Genomic DNA, 23,830 nt, shown 5'->3' on the forward strand with positions numbered 1-23,830 from the left:
TGTTTGAGCTGTTGCTGAAGTCATTTTAGGATTCTAGCGCCACTTGGTGGTAAAAGTACTAAATACAACAGTGCAACACAGTGTGTGTGTTGACTTTCCTTTAAATTATCACTAAATGTTGACATTATAAATTTGGTTCCACACATGGATTCCTTGTGTACAATCAGTATTTTCTGCTAATTAAGTACTTCATCCAGAGCACTATGGAGTCAGCTGTTGATTCTTGGCGGACATCTTTCCATGTCCACTGTGTTTTTCTGCAGACTCCTTAACTGGGACTGCTTCTCTACCTTTGTGTTGATTCTCCAGGTTTTTTTTGCCACATTTCTTGTTTTTACAGTCAATATATAATCTCTTTTTACTTTATAGAGTAACTTCCTCCCTTGTTAAACATAAAGCTGAGCTAAAATGATTTGATGAGAAAGCTTTATTAAGTACACTATTCATGTCAATTTGGATTTTGCCACTTTTTTTTACAAGTTACAGTTACAGACAGGGCACTAAATTGTCATTCAGTTACAAGAATCTAGGAACAATTATTGAGTTTATTGAGGCCCATTTGTTCATAATGGTCCGTTAGAGAAGTGTCAACTGGTTTCAGAGCTCTTCAATGAACTGAATAATTATTTATGCTTTCACACAAATATGTCGTTCATGTATTCCTGTGCACTTTTTAGTTAGTAAACAACTACGTTTTAGCAATTTTGAAAGTGAAGTTTCCTTCATGTGAGAAGCCAGTTACTTTAACCAAAAGTGGACCCAAATCAGCTGATACCAACTTGTTAAATAGATGTGCACATTAGAGCAGAGCGTCCTGTCATGCCCGTTTGTTGGTGACTGATATTGCCTTCCAACTAATGCGTACATTCTTGTTTTCTTTGTCGTCACGTCTTGACTTCCTTAATTCACTACACACTTGTCTTACTATCTCAAGGAAAAGCTGCAACCCTCTGACTTCACATATCCCCTATATCTAACCTTCTTTACTGCATTTGTCTTTAATATTTTCCCTTCCAAGGTCTGATGATTTAGATTTTACAAAGCATTGCAACTGTAGAACTAGTTTTAGAGGCTCAACATGAGTGGTGTTTTACTACCACTTGCCAGCAGGTGGCAGATTGAGATCACCGGTTGCACATGATTTCCCTTTCTGCACTTGTGTTCACGTTCACGTGTCCACGTTATGTTGTTATGTTTTATCATTCATGGGCATTTACTCCATTCAAGAGTTGTTTAATTCACATTCTATCTTAATGTACATTCACATTTTTATTGTTTTTATTTTCACAATTAGTTTAGTTTAGTCCTCCTTAATTAAGTGTACAGCTTTTGCCTCTAGGGCCAATTTCCAGCTGTATTCCCCAGCCAGCTGACAATAGGCATCCTAAAATACAATCGTTAACAGATTAAAATAAATTACATTACATCTATAATGACAGCAGGTCTAAGCAAAAAGGATTAAGACATACAAACAAGTGGCACACAAACAAGCAAGCACAGATGATGGCAAAGGCATTAAAGCAGTCCATGCAGTAAAAACAATACAAATGAGATAGGAGAGTAGTCACAGAGGCCACAAACAAAGGATGCATCTTCAGCTTTATAAATAGCCAATTTGTAATGTACACATGTCACACAATTCTGCCCATTTACTGTAATTAATCAATATTACAAATAACAATGTACATAGATGGCAAACATGGGGGAGTCAGTCTTTATTTATTGCTGGCTGTCTTTAGGAGGCTGATTTGATTTGATCTATTTGACTCTATTTTTTCCTCCAACGTTTGGCCATGAACATTCAAACCATATGATCTGTCCACTGGGAAAAAAAATAAGTCTTGTTACACTTTATAAGTTTTCAAAGTTTTTTTTTTTTTTAAAGTTTTTTTATTTATCTTTAAAAAGCAAGAAAATATACTCTTTTCTTCCGGAAATAATAAATATACAATTTTCTTTATGAACAAAATGCACAATTTACAAAAAAAGTGGCAGCTGAGTGCTCCACCTCCTACACAGTTCTGTTTGACTGTAAGCATTCAACTCATTTATCACAGCGTTATAACTGGTATTAGTATGTCCTACTCTTATTATTAATCTCTTTTTTTGCCTATACAGTATTACAGTTTTCATTAGAAAGTTCCACCTCACTCCTCAGAATTACAGGTCTTCATTGTGCTAAGTTTGTTATTCTACCATAATACTTTCATGACTTTTGAAGACTCCAACCCAGTTCATTTGTTGCTTGTGTCGCGGCTGAGATCTCTTCCACACATTTTGAGACTTGACAAGTTTAGTTAAGACTTGGGCAGGCTGGAGCTGATCCCTCCCTGTAGGTGGAGGCCGACAGCAGGCTTGGCCGTGGTTCCTCTATCTCTTTTGTACATGTGCTGATGAACAGTCCTTGTTTATCAGGTACATTCCACTGCGCTGGTATGGAGGCAGTAGTGTTTGTCTGTGAGATAATGCTATCTTGTGGTCAGGAGGTAAACAGCATGTGTGATAGAAGCCAGGCTAAAATACAAGCCAGTGTGAGTGTGCTGTGGACTGAGGCTGACTGCGCTGAGCTGGGGTTGGGTGGAGTAGAGGAAGCTGGGCTGGGATGTTGCTCGGTGACGGAGATCTTCATCCGTCTGTGCTGCTCTTGATGGGTCAGCGGAGGCTCCACTGTCACATAGCCATTTATTATCCTCACATTAGGTGGTGGAGTAGTGCTGCGTGAAAGAGGACACAATATATCAGGGTTTAGCTTGCAACTATGATCAATCAACAACAAAAAAGCACTAATGTTAATTTATAATCTTTTAACAAAAATGCCAGCTTCTTAAATGTATTATACTTTTATACTTGCTAGTTGACATTATGATCTGAATTATACAAGAGTTGCCAGATAAACAGTATGTCGTGCCTCTAACGTATCTAAACAATTTTGAAGTTTGTTTTTCATCAAATATCTATATTCAAGTCTTCGTGAATTTCGCTCCAGCAGCTACTTCTGAAAACTTTACAACACCTTCAGGTACTTTATAGCAGGCGTGTAGTCAGTAATGGGCCAGGTTGGCACTGGTCTGCCCACTTTACTCACTGGCCCCTCAAGCCAAGTTAGATCAAAATACTTTTGTCAGGAAAAACAAATAGTAACAGAACTAGTTGTGTGTGTGTTCAATGTGTCTTCTCTTCTGATTAAAACAAAACTGTTTCAACCATCGAATAAGGATCAAAGCCTTGGAACGCATGTGGCTGCTATGGTAACAACAGGCAGACTAACTGGCCAGCTGGCATTTTAGACAATGTACCATGGCTGTGTTAAGCAGTGTAAATGTTAAAAGTTACCGTGACAACAATGGATTGTACCAAAGTGGTACAGACAGTTTTCTTGGATGGAATAGAGTGTAAATAAGGACGAGCTTTTCTGCAGCGTGTGCAGACATTTCCCCAGCAGAGCTGACAGCCCTTCAGCGTCAGAGGAGGGGCCCTCACAGAGGTAGCATTAAGTAAAATGTCTTTCATGCTTCTTGCGTTATTATTTAAGTAACCTAGTAACATTCCTATGTAGTAAAAAATGGTGAACACTGATGATGGCTTCTAGCTGAAATGCGTTTTTCTTTTGCCCACATTAAATAAGAAGGTAGCTTTGATCTTCTTTGATCCTGTCACTACCGTGAACTCAATACATTTGATTCATTGGCTGCTCATGATCTGACCGTAGTCCTGAAGCAACAATGCTGCTATGAATGCACAAAGGATATGTTACATGTGCGATTTCTGTCGGATTTCTGTCGGATGTAGGCAATTATATGTCACGCCTTCTCTGCTGTTTGGGTTCATGTTTAATTGCCACTTTGTGCAATAAAATGGTTAATTTTATAACAGTGCTATGCAGAGCCAGTGCTGCTGGTTCTGCCGGTGCAAATATATTTGAGCCTGAATAGGTTAAAATTGACAGGTTTTTGTCTACATTGTTGTGTACAAACTTTTTAGACGGAGCTTGTTGTAGACAGTACTCCTATTGCCAGACTGCCGTATATGTTAGAAAGTAAAATTGTTGCTGTTTTTTTTTTCAGTTTGTCCTTTTTGCTACTTCTACGTCTTTTTGAAAATGGCCGAGTCACTGTTGAACTGGCCCGCCCCAAAACACTATTTCTGCCTACGCGGTTTATAGAGAGGAAATCTTTCAAAGAGCTTAAAATCATTATAGTAATCAGCTCAGCATACAGTAGGTATCTCACCTATCCCCTATGCGAACCCACAGGTCACTGAAGAGGCGGGGCCTCCCGTGGCCGCGGTGAACTTTGCGAGGCCTCTTATGTCGTCCAAATTCCTCCAGCTGGCTCAGGCTGTCGGGGAGCAGAATGTGAGGCAGCTCCTCGTCTCCGAGGCCGGGCATGTTCTCCGGGTCGTCCAGCTCCAGCTCCATGTCTGTTGGACTGGTCAGCCAGCTGTCGGGAGATATCGTGCTGGTGTCGGTGCCCTCTTCGCTGGGCCGTACTGCAGGCTCTTTAGCTGGTTTGCTCCTGGAGCAGGAAAAATACCGATATAGGGAGGATATAAGTTTATACTCTTGAAAAGCCCACTCTGGGTTTTTTGTCCATATACTCAGTGCATTCAAAGTTTGATTTATAAATGGAAAATAAGCATTTTTGTGTCTGCGCTGATCGTAATTGAAACTGTAAGACTGTTTCTCTCTTTGAATGTTATTGTTTGTGGTTTCTAACCACTTGATTGCTTTCCACTTATATTTCTTGACTTCAGTCAAGGACATGAATACCACATAGGACGCCTTGCCCTTTAAACGCTTCATGTGGCAGAAATACCCAGCAGGCAACATAAGAGGAAGTTGTAACTCATGTGTCCGTACTGACATCTGCCCGAAGCAGACCACCCAGAATCGCTGGCCTCTCGTCGAAAACCGTTTATCCTGCTCCTCTTTCTTTCACCCATTCGATATACTCTGTCCACTCTTTTCCTGTCAAGGTGGCTTGCATGTGACTTTGTGTTTTAAAGTATGACATCAAAACACACCAACTGTACCCCTCATCTATGGGGGCTACCAAGGGCGTAACTTTAGGTACGGTTAGGAGGGGGTGAAATATCCAATTTTGAGCAAAATTGACATTTTGAGCATCAAACACTTAATCTTCTGCATTCTGGTGAATGGTACTATAACAATTTGTGCCTTTTCTGCATTAATTTATGGTTGTGATATATTTATTTATAGAAAGGGAATTATAAGGGGTAGGTTGCGCTGGCCAGTTTTGATCATTGGGGGGGGGGGGTTGTAACCCCCACCCCCTCTGTAAATTACGCCTGTGGGAGTTACATTGAAAGCAGTGAAGTTAAAAAGTTCTGAAGTTCTTATGCTCATGTCAAACTTTGATTCACTAAATCACGATATTTGATATGCTACTAAACATAATATGATGGATTGTAGGATGGATCCTGGTCATGATTTCCACGGTTCACTAAAAATTAGTTAGGTCCATCATCAATTCAGTGGTCTGCACTTCTACTTTTACGGACATGAGGCCCCCCACCCCCTTTGGTCAGGGTGATGATAGCTCCAGGTCTGTGGTCAAGCTACTGTCGAGCCTGTCAGTCATTTGATCACTCTTAAAGACCTTTTGCAAATCGGTCCGAAACACTCCAGGTCGAACAGCTTTCATAAACACCTCTCATTCCGCCATCTTGTGGTGTTTTTCCTCGTCTGTCATGTTACTGTCTGTGCGCACACGTGTAAGTGCGTGGTGTGTGTGTGTGTGTGTGTGTGTGTGTGTGCTTGTGCGGTGAATGCAAGTGTTTTGTGACCACAGTAAGTCAGTCCACGTGTCAGCTTTAAAAACCAGAACCACTGGCTAAAGCCCACAACTCTGCAAACATGGTGGAGGGAGATAGGGAGGTTGGGTCTCACAGCTGTAGTTTGCGGGGAGAAGTTCGTAAAATCCCCGGCTGAAGGGATAGATGGGGATGTGGGATGTGTTTACTGTTTTTTAAAGGAATGCCCCTTGTTTCCAATTCCGCCCTGATTCAAGTGGCTTTTGTTACTACTTTATGGGCTCATGGATCAACCCCCTAAGTGAGAGGTAAGCTGCTCTGTGCCAAAAGAGTGCACACACACACACACACACACACACACACACACACACACACACACACACACACACACACACACACACACAGGGAGAAATTAAAAGGGATTGTAGAGTTTTTTTTGTGAAGACTTGCTGCAGGATGCCAAGCATCTGTGGGAGTTTACAGTAAGTGTGTGTACAACCCTGCTCCTTGGCACTGTGCATCCCTCCACTCACCCTGCGTACACATGCGTAAGTGTGTGCTTGTGTTGACCAGGCCGTGGTGCCAGTGGCTGCTGAGAACAGTCAGAACCACCACTGGCAGCTCGCCTTTGGCAGGCAACGGAGAGGGGGGGGGGATACAGTCCACAATTTGGACTGTATCTGCGTTGCACTTCAATAAATAAGGTTAAATAGCTCTAGACTCTAGAGAGAATGAGACAGATGTGGGCCGACGGAGTTGATGGATGTGCACGTGTATCTGCTCGCCTGCCAACACAAATGCTCTATTTAACAGTCCGTATTACCATAACATTAATGGTGTGATGCGAGCACAAAATCACACCGTCTTTTTTGGTGTTGTCAGGATGTCAAGGTTTGAAGTGTGACCTGTGATTGATTACAGCGCAAAATAAAAGTCTATGTTGTCAAGCAATCATTTTGATTTTGTAACCCAAGCAAGATTGGGCAGCAGATTGGTTCTTGTAAGCACGGCATTTTAGTCGAACGATAAGTTATCTCTGCTTATTTACTCTATTGTCCATATCCTTGACCCTGGGATTGCTTCGGAGCCGCAGGAAATTCCGCCGGATGCAAGTGTTTTCGCCGATGTCCGTACCCTTTCGCTTTCTTTGTGTTGGAATTTTAACCTCAGGTGGATTTATGAGGACTATGGTTAAGTGCTCCTCAGATCTCTGCAGGGTAAATTAAGACAGCTAGCTAGACTATCTGTCAAATCAGAGTTTTCTCTCGAACGCATTACATCAACTCTGTCCGGCGCTTAGCGCCGCCCAGGACGATTGTGATTGGTTTAAAGAAATGCCACTAAACCAGAGCGCGTTTTCTCCCGTCCCGGAAGGCTGTGTGAACTCGCCAGACCCTCCTCCACTCAACAGCGTGTGGATGGTCTGGCAAAGCGAGACTACTCACTCTGTGACCGGCTCTTGGTGATCGGGGGGCACGTGGACGATCTCATAGCCTTGTTGTCTCAGGATGTCCAATACACTGTGGTTCCCCAGGAAGTGACCTAATAGTAGACAAAAGGACAAAAGTCATGACTGATGAAAGGGCAGTATGGCAATGTTCCATCAATTTTTTTTTTTTTTGCTGAGCTCTCATTTTGTCTGAACAACACCTGGATAGGTTTTCATAGAGAAACATTTTGATGCTAATAACAGCAACTTAAGTATTTAAAGATGTATAATGTATATAACTTTAACATAGGACCCAGAATCAACACTAGATTGTACACCTTCCACACCAAACACAATATTTTTGCAGTAGGGATACCTGACCCCATGTTGTCTGCACTCATCCTAACTGCCCCCTCTGCCCCTATTTCTTTTACCTTTTACCTTTTACCATCATCAAACCTGCGGGCCCCAGCCCCACGCTGATAAAGGCTTCTTTTTATTTCTCCCATCAGCCGATAATCCTGTATCACTCAACCCAGCAATAAGCTTTAATGTAGCCTGACATAACCCTCCGTTACACACACACACACACACACACACACACACACACACACACACACACACACACACACAGAAGAATTGATATTTATGCGCTTGCAAAAATGTGCACACCACAGGAATTCACACACACACCTCTGCTTTCTCCTGCACCTTATTAACATTGACATTATTCGAGCCTCTAACTCGCTTTTTTGTCAGGGCCTTCTGCTCCCACTCAGCTCCTCACCCCCTGCCAATTTTTATCATTATAATGTTCCTGATCATTCCAGAGAGTCAAAGAAAGAGGCACGCAGTGTTACACTTTCTTGGCAGCCAAGTTCAAAGGCAGCGCTGGGATAGGCCGTGGAGTGAGAGGAGGCGTCTAACAACAGCGTGTCTGTGAGTTCAGAGGGGATTACACAGAGGGTAGAGTGTGAGTTTTTGTCTGGGTGAAGGCGGATGCACGGATTTAGTTGTGTGTGTGTGTGTGTGTGTGTGTGTGTGTGTGTTCTTGTTTTGCTATACTTATGCAGACTAAATAGCCTTCCAATTCGAGAGGTGAGGATTCTTATCCTTGTTTTTGTAAGAACTCTTTCTGGGTTAGGGTAAATTAAATCTCTTCAAATTCAATAGAAACCCCAGAAAATGAATACTTGTATTTCCATAAAACTTGGTACACACATGTCCCCCTCAGGATGAATTGTAATAATAACAACCTTCTCTCTAGTGCTGCCATCAGGCAAATCTTTTAATTTGACCAATACTTTGTGGTTTATTTTGCCCAAATGCCTGCACCACTCCTATCAGCCTTAGATGTACACTGTATATAGTGCTAATTGGAAAATGTTAGAATGCTAAACGCATGATGGCAAACATTATATTTCATTAACATCAGCATGTTAGCATTGCCATTGTGAGTACATCAATGTGACCAGCCTCACAGAGCCGCAAGTATGTCTGCTCTTAGTCTATCACATAATATAACATTTTGCAAATGTAGAAGTAGCCGGCCTGCTACTTATACATGCATGCTTGGGGGAAAACTGCAAACGGTGTACTCTATGGTTGACATTACATATACATTAAGCATGTAATACTAAAGTTAAAAGATAACAATATAAGAGAATATGTATACACTCCAAAAATGTCCCACTACACAAATTCCCTGGTAATTCTTTTCTTCTCCTCTCTAACATTCTTCTCTCTTTTCTTTTAACCCTTTCTCATAACAAGACGCTGGGGCCAAAGTCAGCTCAGTCAGTGGCCGCATGCTGACAGATTTAAACACCTTCATATCTGTGCCAACCAGCTATTTCCTTAATTCTGCAGGGCGGGGGCAGAGAAGAACAGCCGGGTGTGAGGCCAAGCTGACTTGATTTCCTCTCTACTGTTATCCATGACACACTCAGACCAAGCAGTGTGTTTGTTTTTTTGTTTGTATGATGAAATTGTAGTTTTTCTTTGCAGCCATCAGACCAGCACGTTTTTCCTTTATAAGATGGGGGGGGGGGGGGGGGGGGGGGGGGGGAACCAACCGCCACTTTGCTTGTTTGAAAGCCATGATGGGTTTCTCTCTCATAGGTGGGCCAAATTCTCTGGGTGGGCAAAGCAGAGAAAGGAGAAGTTAACTTGCCCCTTATGACCTGATAAGGAGCAAGATTCCAGATCGGTCCATCTGAGCTTTCATGCCACTGGGGGACCATAGGCAGGCCGGGGGGACTAATAATGTAAAAAAAACAAAAAACTCATGAAGTGAATTTTCATGCCATGGGACCTTTAAACAACCTACTGTGTCCAGAAACAAACAGGCCAGCAATGCAAACACTTTAGTCTGCAACACAGAGCTGAAAATAAGACACAAATAAAGAAAACAAACAGCTACAAACATACACTTATGCCTCTCACACAAAACACACACAAGCAAAGGGCAATAAACACTACTTCTCAAATGTTGGTAACGTGATGTTTGTACCTAAATTGAGGGATTTCCCCATGAGTTGGCACAATTTGTCAAACAAACAGAAATGTTCATATGAGTTCCTAAAAATTTGGACTTTTGGAAAAAAAAGTTTATTCACATGCTTTTCATCTGACAACAGTGGCAAGTGTATTGTTTGTTTCTGTGTGTTTTTGTGGTTCATCCCAGTGTGTGGGTGAGTGACTGGTAGAGATAATAGTTCTTTCCATACAGATGACTCTGTTTTTGTGTGTGTGTTTGAGTGTGTGTGTTCCTGTCTGTGTGGGATTCGGGCAGGCGGGCAGGCAAGTGTGTTTGTTTTTGGACTGTCCAGACAGTAAACAGTGTGGTGCCTCTGCAGAGGAGAGCAGGCCCAACAAACAGCTCCATTAGCCAAGACGTAATGAGAGGTCAGCTGAGTTCTAATCGCTCGTAGGCAGACTGCAGTGCTAGAGCATAATACTTTTCCCCCTAGAGCTGTATCACCATTGTTCTGATGTTTTGCAGGTGTGAGCGGTTCCTGTATTTCCGTGATTAGTGTTTTTAGAGTTATGTTTAGGCACTCACTCAGAGCCTTTGGTTAAGGTTAGGGAAAGACTGCGGTCATGGTTAAATACAGAAAAAGGATCTTGAAGCACGAGGCAGGACGTGTTTACTTCTTAACGTTTAATCAAAACCACAATTTTTTCCTAACCTTAATCAAAGAGTTGGTTGCCTAAACCTAACCAAGCACTGGACCCAAGATGCTCCAAAGTGTATTGTCCCAACGACAGCAGGTCAGTGGGACAATTCAAGATTCAAGCGTCTTCAAGTACTGACTTTTTTGAGGATATTTAACTATTGTTTTCCAGTGTGAACTACGTACTCAAAGCTTACTTAAAGGTGCCCTGCCACACAAAACCGTTTTTTATTTGCGTTCGGTAAATGATGCTGATATCCAGGTTGTCACTGGCTTACTGTTAGCCAATAACAGTCAAGCAGCTTAACTCATTGAATATTAATGGGAACCGGCACAAATGGAGCTGAGTCTATACCAAGCTAGAATGGCCTGAAACAAGGTAACCAAGGTAACCAAGTTACAGAGTCCATGGTAGAATTTCAGACATTACCACATAGTAATGAAATACGTGTGGCAGGGCACCTTTAATAGTAATATGGAACTAGGACATAGGGACATAGGGACACAGCTTTAGTCTTTACCGTCATGTACATCAGTGTTTAGAGTGTGGTTTTTTTCCGATTGCTAAAACACAATTTTTGTGAACTAGGCTGGTTTTATCAAAACACAAGTCACAAAACCACACACCCACACCTTTTTTCAGCATATGCACCGCAGATATGTCTACATTGGTCTGAACAAAAATAAGTTACAAATATATATATATATATATATATATATATATATATATATATATATATATATATATATATAAAGAGGCAAGACAAATAATTAGGCAGCATGTTGCCGCACAGCTGGGTCTTCATTGTTGTGACACTCACCTGTGGTCTTTTCATAGTTCTTACTTCCTGATTGAGATGGTAACAATTAACCATTGAGCTGTTTGGCCAGGTGACACATATATTGGCCAATCAGCTTATGTAGTGTCACTTGGAATGGCAGTGTTTGGAAATAGCAAACATGACTTTATGTCAGATTGTTGACTTATGCAGAGAACCATGTTCAGTGCAGTTAAAAAGTACCATTTTAAGTTGTAAAGTGTGTGTAAAGCAGAAGATGTGTTTAGACTTTTGGAGACTTGAGAAGAAGTTTTGCTCTCTTTGTGTCAGTTTAAATAAGTGTGCTATGCTTGTCGTTTTAGTTTGTTAGCAATTGGAAAAACAACTGTAATATTCAGAGTGTTCTGTGGTTTACTTTAAGACAGAAGCAATGTAACTTGTGGTAATGTGATGCTTCAAACTACTTACAACCACTTTCACACGTCACCCAACCCTCTGGTCTGTCTCACAGCTCTACTGTCGTCACTAAAGCATAAAGCATATAAAGCACATAAATATTCCTTACATTTTTCTTTGCTAAATAAAACAAAACAACTCTGTTTTAAGTCTGAGACTTTTTTGCAGTTTGTACATTACCTTAGAGGGTGTTTCCCCTCCTGTGGCTCCTGAGAGCAGAGTTAATGACCCAGTTACTCTTCTGTTTAATAACCCCTCCATCCTGATTTCCACTTACAGTAGCAACTCTACTTCTCCCCCTGTCTGTCTGTGTTTACTGTAGCCACCTTTTGTCTCCAGGCCTATCTCTTTATCTGTCTGGCTTTCCAGACTTAATCATGTCTTTTTAAAGCGTCAGTGCACGTTGGGTTGACACTGTGGCTCTGTCTTCCACTCCTATCTCTCTAGCTCTCTTTTACCTCTCTTCATCATAGGCTCCGTCTCCCCATGAACTGCTTTATGTCTATTCATCCCTTCCTTCTACATTCCTCTTGGCAACCTCTGAAGTGCGAAGACAAGCTGGTGGTAGTGCAGGAGAAGAATAGAAACAGAGAGCCAGTTAAGCATTAAAGAGTGGTCCAAAACACAAAGAAAACTCACAGGAAGGGAATTATGTTATTTTTCAGTTTTGCACAAACAAATGTGTTTGCAATTACACTGTGTAAACAATGGATGAACTGATGCACACTTGTGGTTTTAAAACATCCCACATGGCTTGCAAGCAGACCACCTCAGATGAAAACTGCAATCAGAGCACAAATGGGAAGAAAACAAAGAGGGAAAACATGATGGAGGAGAGTAGAAATTGGCAGTGTAGTAGTGGATAAAAGGAAGGTCACAAACAGACTAGATGGATGTGGAGAATGGCTTGAGGAAGTAAATAGAGGTGGAAAAGGAGGATAGATGGAGAGTGTGATCAGATGGGGCGGAGGGTTGCATTGACGCATGTTCTCCACCAGCCAAATTGCATGCTGGGTGCTGTTGCTACATTATGGCCCAAATAAACACAAGCTGTTGCCTTTCAGCCATTTGAACAACTGAAAGATGGATGAGTAATGACAAGATGAGGAAACTCTGGTGAACTGAGAGGAATAATTATAGTTGACAAGTGTGTGTTCGTCTTTAGATTTGTTGGAAACGTGTTCTTGTGTGAGTGTATGCGCAGGCTGACTTATTTGTGTGTGTAGGTGTCAACTGGGTGACATATTAAAGGGAAAATGTCAGGTGATGGACCAAGTCAAGCAATTACGTTTCTCTCCGACCCATGGTGCAATAAGGCCACGTATAACAATTTTAATTTAAAAAAGATAAAAAATAAGATAAAGATTAAAAAGATAAGTAAAATATTTAATTTATTAGTTTAACCATTATTTAGCCAGGTTAGTCTCATTGAGATATAACATCTCTATTTCAAGACAGACCTAGAAGATAGCAGAATTTAATTTATTATGACAGGGACAGTGTATTTTAATTAGCATTGCTGTAAATGACGTATTCATATACAACAGATCAACATGATCAATAATAGAGAGAAATGTAGCATCAACTAGCCTTTTATGGCTGAAAAAGTAAAAAGACAATTTGTACAGTAGTAATTTGTGCAATACAGTAATATATTTAAATAGTGCAAATATCTAGTCTCTAACCTTTACGGGAGTGATGATGAACAACATTCCTTCATAAAATATGGTGTTTTTATGTCGCTGGTGGTGAAGAACGCTGCTTACCACATCAGTCTAAAATCTCCTGTAGTTTAGTTGAACGTTTTCTAAACCCTGACCCCAAACCGAGCTTGTCCAATCATAGCTTATCAACCATACCTTATCTAATAATTGTGGGGTTACAGGTCATGTTAAAGAAATATCTGTCCAAGACTAAAATATCCACCATGTAGCATAGGCCAATTACAAGATAATAGGTCCTTGGGCATGCATTTATAAAAGCGCTGCAAGAAATCCATTGCACGGCCATGGAGTTGTAGACCCATGTTATATGATGGAGGAGCCCCATGAGAGAGACCAGGGATGGATGTTTGGGCTATTCCTTCTGTTTTTTCTAAGATTTTTTGGGGTTCTCAAGACTTTTGGGTTTCTGTTATTGACATTAAAGTCCTTTGACTATGCGACAGAAAATTCAAAGTTAATAACAGTGACCCTGAGCAGAGAGTCTGGCTTAGGGGTTCCCTGAGCCCTTGGGTCACTAGGCCTGGGTGCTGGTAGGCCAGTTTGGTAACCTAACCATACCCTGTGGGAGCCAAAATGCTACTATAAGACTGTTTAAAGAAACAATAACAACTCTGCCCTTCCCTTTACTTGGTTTGGAGTTTACACCAGCAACTCCAGCCAAACCTGTGTGACATGGACACATGGTCTTTTAGCATAATATCATGATTCATGTGCATATTTAAAACCCTTTTACAAGGTTCTCGTTGTGAATCAAATCAGCTCGATCAGCTGGAGATTCAGTTTTCCACCAGCTCTGACATAAGCATAAGCTTACTGTTGCCTGCTACAGCTGATAAACTTAGCTATGAACAGTTTACATTTCAGCAAAAAAAATCAATGGTCATAGTCTAGAAATAAAAGGCTACTTTTTTGTACTTCTGTGTGTAATCAAAGACCCACTGTACATGTCGCGTGGTAAATTTGACACTTTTAGAGTTGTTACACACTACATATTTGCATGAGAGAACAAAAATCTTGACAACATAACTCAGTGGAACGGGGCTTAGCGAAGGGTCAATTGGATAGAGATCCGGTGATTGCAAAAGCTGCGTCATTGTCATATTCATAAAAATCAGTTTAGTCACTCCTCATGCCTTTTTTGGAAGCATCTACATTTGTTAGAATTGCATAAATGTATTCAGACCTTTAACTTCTCCCCTGTAAATGTGCTAAGTGTGAGTTGTCAACTTGTAACTATTGATGGGTGATCATGTGTATTTGTGTACCTGTATTTTGGTAAATGTCTCTTTCTGACTTATCCTGTGTAGCACTACCACTTTTTCCTTTAACAACAGATGAGTAATGCAACAAAGATTTTAATAGGCTCAGCATCCCTGCGCCTTGCTGTGCATTTCCATTTCCAGTTTTACAGTAGTGGGATCCCTCTATAAATCACACAGCAGCCTTTGGATTAACAGAGTGGAGCTGGAGAAACCACTACCCACGGCACTTCAGAAATACTTGAACCATTGCCTTGAAAACAGCAGCGCTTTCACTTGATGTGTAAATCTGACCAGGCAGGATGGTAAATTCCACGTCTCAGCTCGGCTCTGGGTTTGTAGGAGGGAAACAATGGCAATCTGGAGTCTTCCCCCTCAACCTCCAAAATCTCTCACTTATTCCCATCTCCATAATGACTTCAATTCCAATGCATGTGGCACGAGGTCTGTCTGCCTTCCTGCACCATATGGATGTGTTACAAGTGATGGCTGTTGACAGGACTGTTCACGTCCAAGTTCTGGTCGCAGTTCTGGTCAAATAGCGAGATCAAGAGAGTTGGAGGGGGATCAGATCCAGAGGCCGACTGCTGCATGCGGTTGACCTGACACCGTTTCATGTCAGAAATGCTAGAGGTTCAGTGTCAGAAGCTTTAAAGTGATTCCCCACATTTAAATATTTAGACTGTGTGAGCTTGCCACTGCAGTCTGCAAAGCTCTCATGGTGGGGAGAGAGAAAGTGAATGAGGTGAGGGAAGAACAGAAAGGTGCAGCTAGGGAAAGAGAGAAAGTGGAGGAGGAATACAAAAGAACAGAGAAATGGAGAGGGAAGGGAGAAGGGAGCTGAGCTGAGTGAAGCTAACAAAATTAATTGAAAATTTACCCAATTGTTTGTTTTTGTTCCTGTCAGCTGCTTTACCATTTCTTTCTGCTTGGGGCAAGAGGAGTAAGGAGCCGCAGCTGGTCAATAGTGAAGAACACACACACACACACACACACACAATAGAAGAAGCCTTGGTATTACAACAGAGCTCTTTCTCGTATGGCCTTCTTTATCTTTCTCATCTCATTCTTGCACCGTCAGTTCATTTCCTCTCCTCCACCCTTTAGTGAAAGTTGCAGTTAACAAGGAGGCTCATTGAGTTTTCATGTGAAGTAGAAAATAATTGTAGACTTCCTTTAAATATAAAATACAAATGCTTACATGCGTGTCATCTTGCTCATGTGTTTTAATGGAGCCCATATTTGTGTGTGTATGTGGCGATGACGTGGCGTGTGTGTCGCTGGCATACATTACACAGACATGCTGCCCAGCGGGCATAAGCTCAGAGATAAAAGTAAGTGTGTAGGCATGTGGTTGTGTATGTAGCTTGCTTTTGAATATGCGTGAGTGTGTGTTTTTCAGTGTGTGCCTGTGATGGCAGAAACCAATGATTCACATCAGTTGTTTCTCAGGACCAGAGACCTGCTGGTTTTTATTCTTACGTTTTAATCAGGGTCGGATTTACACCTGGAACACCAGATGAATGCAATTAACTGCCAAGTAGGAAAACCAGCACTACATTAGATCCCGACAAGTGAACCTTTGTATTGTTATTCTCTGGTCTACATAGTTTTTGCTGTGTGCAGATAGGGACATCTTGATGATCAAAAGATCAAAGCATACAGGATTGAAGAATCCATGTGTTTATGAAATGTAGCATTAAGATTATTGGCTCTAAAAAGGCTATGAAATGTTCTTTCAGTTGCTAAATGAAGTGTGTAATATTTGAAACAGCTAATGAGCTGTGATGATTTCATTAGCGGTAGGAATTCAACCACTGTAGCTAAGAGTTACCATAAGACGTATTCACGCAAACTTGCAGTGACATTCCTGAACAGTTACAAAAAGGACATAGCCTAATATGGGTAGGCTACCCAACAGAACTAATTCTTTTGTTACAGTAGTTAAAAGGTATGTGTTCTTGCAGCTTAAGTCAACTGCCTACATGGAGCAGAAACAAATTGGATTTATAGTATTCTAAAAATGTACATAACCTGTGAAAAATCTGTTCTCTCTACATCACCCATTCATCTTAGAGAGAAAAGCTCATGGATCCAAAAGCATAAAAGAAGAAGATTTGTATGAAATACTAGTAAATGGTCCTTTAATTAGTAACATTATTTAAAAAAGCCCACCAATGTTAGCTTTATCTATTTGTTAAATGTGTAAAAACAGCACAGTGTGTTTGTGTGATTCAGATGGGATGCACATACTGTACTGTACTTGCATTAGGAATTCAATAGATAGCAAAGTGAACGTGTTTGTTTGCATGACATTTCAGTAAACTATATTGTTAGGCCTCAGTTCTTTTTCCAATTCAATTTCAAACACGTGCACAATAAAACATGTTTTGTCATTTAAAGATAGTGGAGTTGCTAAAATTATTTTAAAAGGTATACAACAAATAACTAAAAGTGTGCAAAATTTGACAAGATGGTTTAAAATGAACACTGTTGTATGCACTGCAAACATTCTGTAGGAGCAGACATAGAGATAGACATTCTTATTATATATAATATTAAATATTATTAGTTGGACTACTAACGGTGAGTACTTGAGTAGGCCTACTTTATTTAGACGTCAGTATTCATTCAACATATTGAGAACTTGCTTGTTCTATTTTCACATTGCATCCTTCAATGTCTTACTACTACGTGCTACTGTGACAAGTGGCTAATTCCAGCCACCAAGCTAATTTGTACAGCATCGATATAACCTTACAAAAATGCATACCATGCTCATAAAGTTATTTTTAGTATGATTGTTTTGACCACGGATAACTGCGCTGGGCTACACTGTATAATTGCCATATACTGTAACGTTAGCTACAGTATGTTAGATGTATGTGTAGTAGACTCATTTAATGGTAAGTTAGCAAGTTAATGTTGCATTAGGTAACATTACTAGTGGCTATTTCATTATAATGAAATTACGTAACATGAATAAACGTAACATAAATGGAACTTTAATACATTTACTCATCCTTTAACATTATTTCACGTCAGATAGATTTTCATCGACAATGGTCGTTGTTTAACAATGAGGAGAACAACTCCAAGGATCCCACACAACATCAGGATGTCAGCAAAATCTCATTTTAGAACCTATTCTTACGTTAGATCTTTCTTTACTCTTTATAATAATTTAATGCGAGTACAAAAATATGCCCATTCCTAATTTGGACTACACACTATGTAGTGACGCACTCACAGTTACCCCGCAACAAACACTTATATAGATTTAGAAAATAGATTTAAATGTGTGCTAAGTCCAAACTGTCAGCAAGAAAGCACTAATTATATATATCTCTCCCTCCCTCCCTATCTTTCTTTTCCCCTGAGCAGAAGACAACACATGACGCACACATTGCATTGCCGTCACTTAATAAAATGTTCCTGCATCATGCCGGGGAAAAGACAGAGAGAAGATACAAAGCTAGACAGCAGTGAGCGCTGGCGTCAGTTTAATAAAGACAAGACAGCAGCAGAATGATAGAAACAGTGTTGCCAAATCCACTTATTATAAGCAACTTTGGGCTTGTTTTTCTGTAAAGTCGCTTACAAATAGTGGTGGTTGCATGTCTTTTGGGGCTTTTTTCTAAAGTATAATTGCTTATTTGGGCTTGCCAAGCAGTTGTTATGTAAACGTAGGAGTTTGTCTTGCCTCTTTCCTCTGTCCTTCCCGTTTCCCCATGCGCACAGGAGACAACAGAGTTTTTCCCGCCCACTTCCTGTTTCTTACTGACTGATCCAGATAGCAACGAGTACTAGCCAATCAGAGGCAGAGCAGGGCAATCTATCACCCTCTGGTGGTCATTGTCCTGAAGCTTAGGGGGAGAAATATAAATAAACTCTACCATGTGTACAGTTTTGCAGAACTGCGCGCATTTTACCAATCTGTCCACATAGTTTTAAATTGACAATCTGTACCAAAAGTTAACAATCCGTCCAGGGATTGTAAAATCGTGCACACAGTTTATTAAATTTATTATGTAGAAAAAGTCTCTTGCTTTGGGCTTGTTTTCACAGGCCTGGTTGCTTATTTGTCTCGCGATATCTGGCCAGAAAGATAGCACCTTAAAGTGACAGGCCAGACGAAGAGACAAGTAAAAAGATGGTATTAGAGCTAAAGACAAACTGGAGAGCAAACAGCAGACAGATGAGAAAAAGGGCTGAGAAAAGTAGATATGCACTATGAAAGGAAAAGCCACGGAGACAAAGTGACATGGACGCCGAGCAGGCTCTCTCCCTCAGTCATCACTTCAACACCACAACACCACAAGCAACTGCAAAACATATGGGCTCGCTCTCCTGCACAATGAGCTATTATGGGCCTGTGCAGCAGAAGATGCGCACAAAAACAACTTTCAGCAACAAGATCCAAAGTGGCTCAGACTTCAAAACAAACAAGGCTACATGTGTATTTTTTGACAGTAACTAGTCTTTTGGGCGAGAAATATCTCTGCAGATCACATAACTTTGTGTCGCAAATATACAAAGACACGTGTGTGTGTGTGTGTGTGTGTGTGTGTGTGTGTGTGTGTGTGTGTGAGCGTGTGTGTGAGTGTGTGTGTGGTGTCTAGGCAGCGTCAGGAAATTCCATGGGATGTTTTCAATAAGGCTGGGCAGCAGCAGCCAGAGAACTGGCAAATGAAAACCTGCTGAAGCACACCACAGAGCTCCAACAACAGGCTGTCTATAGCCTCCGAGCACTCCTTCACTCGTCAGCACAAATGATAACTCTGTGTGTATGGAAATGACAGTGTATGCTGTTTGCATGTGATCGAGAGAGAGAGAGAGAGAGAGAGAGAGAGAGAGAGAGAGAGAGAGGGCCAACGAGAATACATATTTTGCTGAGTGAATGATGGAAAATCACATTGAGGCTTGGATATGTTTACAATAGCAACAGAACAAGTGTCCAATGTGTGTACGACGTGTCTCTGAGTATGATCTCCATCATTTGGTGCTGTAATTTCTGTCCAAGGGGAAACAGTGATGCATTCACTTGGCCTCACGAAGGCTGCTAACATCATCGTGCGACGATGGGTGCCTATGGTTGGTCCCCATTACATAATAGTGATAGTGAACGGCAGTGACCACAGTGGTGTAAAGGAAAAGAATAACAGACTTTGAGGAGACAGATAGTTTGACATTTCCTTCCCATGGTACTGGTCATTACTCTCTCCGTTCTCAGGCTGTTGTCTTGTTTTCTGTCCCACGTGTCAGTACTGAGCTGGGTATAAAGGCCTTTGCTTACTCTGCTCCTTTTACATGGAATTTGCTGCAGAAGAACTTGAAATTTAGTAAATTGGTTCCTTTGAGTATTTTTAAGCTGAAAATGAGAAGCTTTGAGTTGGACTCCCTCACATGTCAATGTTTTGATTTTAGATTTGAGATTTTATTGTAAGTGCATATGTGTGTCTTTGTACGTATGTAATGATGTGATGTAACTTTGATGCCTATCTTGGCCAGGTCTCCCTTGCAAAAGAGATTTTTAATCTCAATGGGTATTACCTGGTTAAATAAAGGATAAATAAAAAAATAAAAATGGCGGTTAGCTCTAGCTTCATATTTAATGGACAGATATGAACGTGATGTCAATCTTCTCATTTAATTCTCAGCACTTCAGTGAATTAGCTTATTTAGCAAGATGTCAAAAAGCTGACAGACACACAGCGCTAATATTATCACCTAATAAAGTTGTTATGGCTAATGTGTCAGCACATTATTGCCTTACACATCCAGCAGATACAGAGAAATTCCATTTGACGTCATGTGTCTGGTAACCTAACAAATGTCAATAAATACTCTGGTTTGGCTTCTACTTGGTAATGCCTGACAAAAATGACTTTAGCGGCCAACTTTATTCAAGAGCTAATCGCTAACTTTGCCTGTTTGTTTTTTTGTTGCTAGGCTGGTAGCACAGCTGCAGGATTGACTTGTCAAATTTTACCGATGTATCTAGGCTTACAGTAATTTCCACTCACTGCATTAGAATTCTACCATTCCAAGTATATTAGGCTGTATAACTGTAACTCGATTGAGTTGCTTCTGTGGACCGTAGATGTTATAAAGCCCAACAGCGGGCTCCAGTGAGAGAGTAAAGCTGCTCAGTCAGTCCTGCCTGGGGTAATTCAATTATGCCTGCTGAACTTGTCTCACGTCTGTAATTTATTCTAATAACCTGTTAGTAAAAGTGAAGAAAATAAAGAATGTCTCTTACGACCTGTGTGTGCATACAGATGGGTGTAGGACGGAGGAAAAATAGGGGGAAAAAATGAGAAACTGCTTTACAAAAGCATACATATTGAACATACAGTAAAAGTACTTATGCTACAGGAAGGTGTAGGTGTACAGTGAGAGGAAACAGGGAGGCTGGGAGGTAAGGTGCTGAGCTGAGCAGAGATGGATTTCCTGCCTGAACCACTTTATACACACGTCAAATAGTTTAATTGCCCTGTGAAAAAACTCCTGGGCCGGTCTACAACATCGGTAACTCTAGAGGGCCTTGACATGAGCGCTGCCCCGGGCTCTTTCCCAACAGTCCTGTTTTCCTTCTGCGCTCTGGACATGGTTCACACTGGAAGTGAGGGGTCCAAGGGACAGGCAGCTAGAGGGGCCATTAATATTTATCTTTTGTATGGCAGAAATGCAACCCGATAAACACAGAAACCAAGCGGCACCAGGGTCATCACAAGTTATGACCATTCCATTTCATAATCCACAATCATAAGCCGTGTACTATGAGTTCGATAATGTTGTTGCCTGCAGTTCCCACACTAATGTGCTTTTCGAGATAGGACCACAAAGGTTTAATTGATATTATTGAACGTCCACATTTGGCCGGAAAATGTCTGTTCTCCATCTACATTTCCGCAGGCTGTATTTATTAAAAATACTGTATGTCTTAACCCTCACACCTACTATTATCTTTAATTATGGCTCATTATCTTTACTCTTCACTCTAAATATGCATTGTGGTTAGATTGGAATCAGAGTTTAAGCAGACCTTTCACAAAGCAAGCCTGACTACTTCCACAACTACTTCTCTAAAATGTTGAAAAGCGCAGTCCGATTTCTGGGAGTCTGAGCCGGCAGTTAATACGTCCTGGCATCATTGGATGATAAAATTTCATGGCTGATTACGACCAATGGGAAACTGGGACCAGCAGGGACAGTTACAGGACCGTAAAGACATGAGTCAGCGTCCTAAACGCAGAAATAAGAGATGAGAGAAAGGAAGCTTTGTGATTAAAACATGGGTGGGACTTTATTAAGGCTGATTTATGAAGCCTTTTGACTTTTGTTACATCTGCATCTAGACACATGTTCAGGACCCAGTTAGTCCATTCATGTCTAATCAGGAAAATGCATTTCTCTTTTTTGCATGCATTTTCAGGAAGATAGAAACTATTAGTAGGAGACATGATGAGTGTTGCAGACAGATGTTTAGCTGGATTCATATTAAGAGTAGGGCCACATTGGTGCTGGTAAATTAAAGAAAGATAAAGAAATGTGGTGGGAAAGCATGTATTCTAGATCTGCAATGAATTAGTTTAAAGTTGTAACTGTGTGGTCATAAAATTTGAACTTTACGTGGCATTGGCAAAAGCATACAACCTCACAGTGAGCGGCTTACAGTCTTCTATTTTTTCAGTTGTTTGTTTCTTGTTTATAAGTATGTTTAATGACTTCCACTGACACACTTTTACAAACCAATCTAACCTCTTGTTTTCATTTCATACAGAATTGAATCAGTAAATTTCCAAAACATTTTAAATCTTAGAAATGCCGAAAACCCATTTTATATGCATTTCTTTTTGTAAAACTTTTTAAATTTTTACTTAGCTTAATACTTGTCCTTGAATGAACCTAGAGGGCAGCCCCAGTAATTAGTTGTGTAACTAGCCTCTGTCATAGTAATCAGACACTAATTACAGGCGGATTGTGAACATGCAAAATAAAATGAACATGTACATTTCTCTGCTCTAAGTGTACGTAAATCTGGCCCTCATTGACTCTGTCTTCCTGAGGCCTTTACTGAGACTTCTGTGTGTGTGTGTGTGTGTGTGTGTGTGTGTGTGTGTGTGTGCGTGTGCGTGTCTGTGTGTGTGTGTGTGTGTGTGCGCACGCACTAGTTTGAGCATACTATGAAGCATACACGTGCACAAGAACTAAATGGATGTTTAAGTATGAATCCAAGTACGTGCTAGTGTGTATGTATGGCAGTCTATAACTGTAATGGTTCTTATCACTTCACACTAGCTGTCAGTTCTCTCACACACAACGCGGAAGCCTGTAGGTGACCCCACACACATGTTTACCTCTAATCTATCCAGGCCATGTTGGACACACTGGTAAGCTAATGCATAACTGCTATAATCACATGCAATCTGGAAAACATGAGGCTGCATTTCATACAGATTTTAATAGTGAATTGTGGCTGGCTTATGAAGTAAAACAAGTTACCGGTGTACATGTAAACGGTCAGTTTTATACAGGTTTTTAACTCTGTTGCATACATCACATCACATCACTCAATCAATTTATTCAAAGTTGAAACGCTCACAAGGAACTGTTTGTGATTGGCTTAATATAAGCTGACAATGTCTGAGGCATACACAGTCACACATTCATTCATAGACAATGTCTTGGCTAAACACCTTCCTTTTTTCTCAGCACTGCCCTTCTAAACAGACGTATATATTCAGATCAGGAACTGTCCAGTAAATCCTCAACTGCTAGCAAGGGGATTTAGACACAGGTCATTAAATCATGTAACTCCCAAGCCAAGTCCAATTTTATTGTTTACTTGCTTTTAACTTTTAGTTTAGCAATATAACAAATAACACAACACCTCCATGATCTAAAAAATAATACTCTTTCAGTATGCTTTTGACAAAGCTATCTCCCAGCTTTAGAGAAATGTTTTCATACCCTCTAATATCCCTGTGCATGTATTAAACAATACAACATTGCTAACAACTTGTAATAGTAAACATGGTGTTTTTTTTACTTTCTTGCTACTCTCCAATTCCTTAGTGCTTATTTTAGCCAATGAGTTGGACTGGGTTAGCTGACTTTCTGAGGTTCAAGTGACTTTCTTTGTTTCATAAAAACATCCATCTTCGACCGCTTATCCGGTATCGGGTCGCGGGGGCAGCAGCTCCAGCAGGGGACCCCAAACTTCCCTTTC

General features: G+C 40.7%; 1 protein-coding gene across 1 annotated transcript in view; it reads right to left on the reverse strand.

The window, feature by feature from the left end:
• Positions 1-1,991: 1,991 nt before the first annotated feature.
• Positions 1,992-23,830, reverse strand: part of trabd2b (TraB domain containing 2B) — a 68,701-nt gene continuing 46,862 nt past the window's right edge. Inside the window, exons 5-7 of the mRNA XM_034882006.1 lie at positions 7,218-7,314; positions 4,230-4,514; positions 1,992-2,714 (exon numbers count right to left, since the gene is read on the reverse strand). Of these exons, the coding sequence (XP_034737897.1) occupies positions 2,480-2,714; positions 4,230-4,514; positions 7,218-7,314 (617 nt within the window). The 3' untranslated portion in view covers positions 1,992-2,479. The remainder of the gene's footprint in view (positions 2,715-4,229; positions 4,515-7,217; positions 7,315-23,830) is intronic.

The sequence above is a fragment of the Etheostoma cragini genome, chromosome 9, assembly GCF_013103735.1.
Source record: "Etheostoma cragini isolate CJK2018 chromosome 9, CSU_Ecrag_1.0, whole genome shotgun sequence".
Taxonomy (NCBI): Eukaryota; Metazoa; Chordata; class Actinopteri; order Perciformes; family Percidae; genus Etheostoma; species Etheostoma cragini.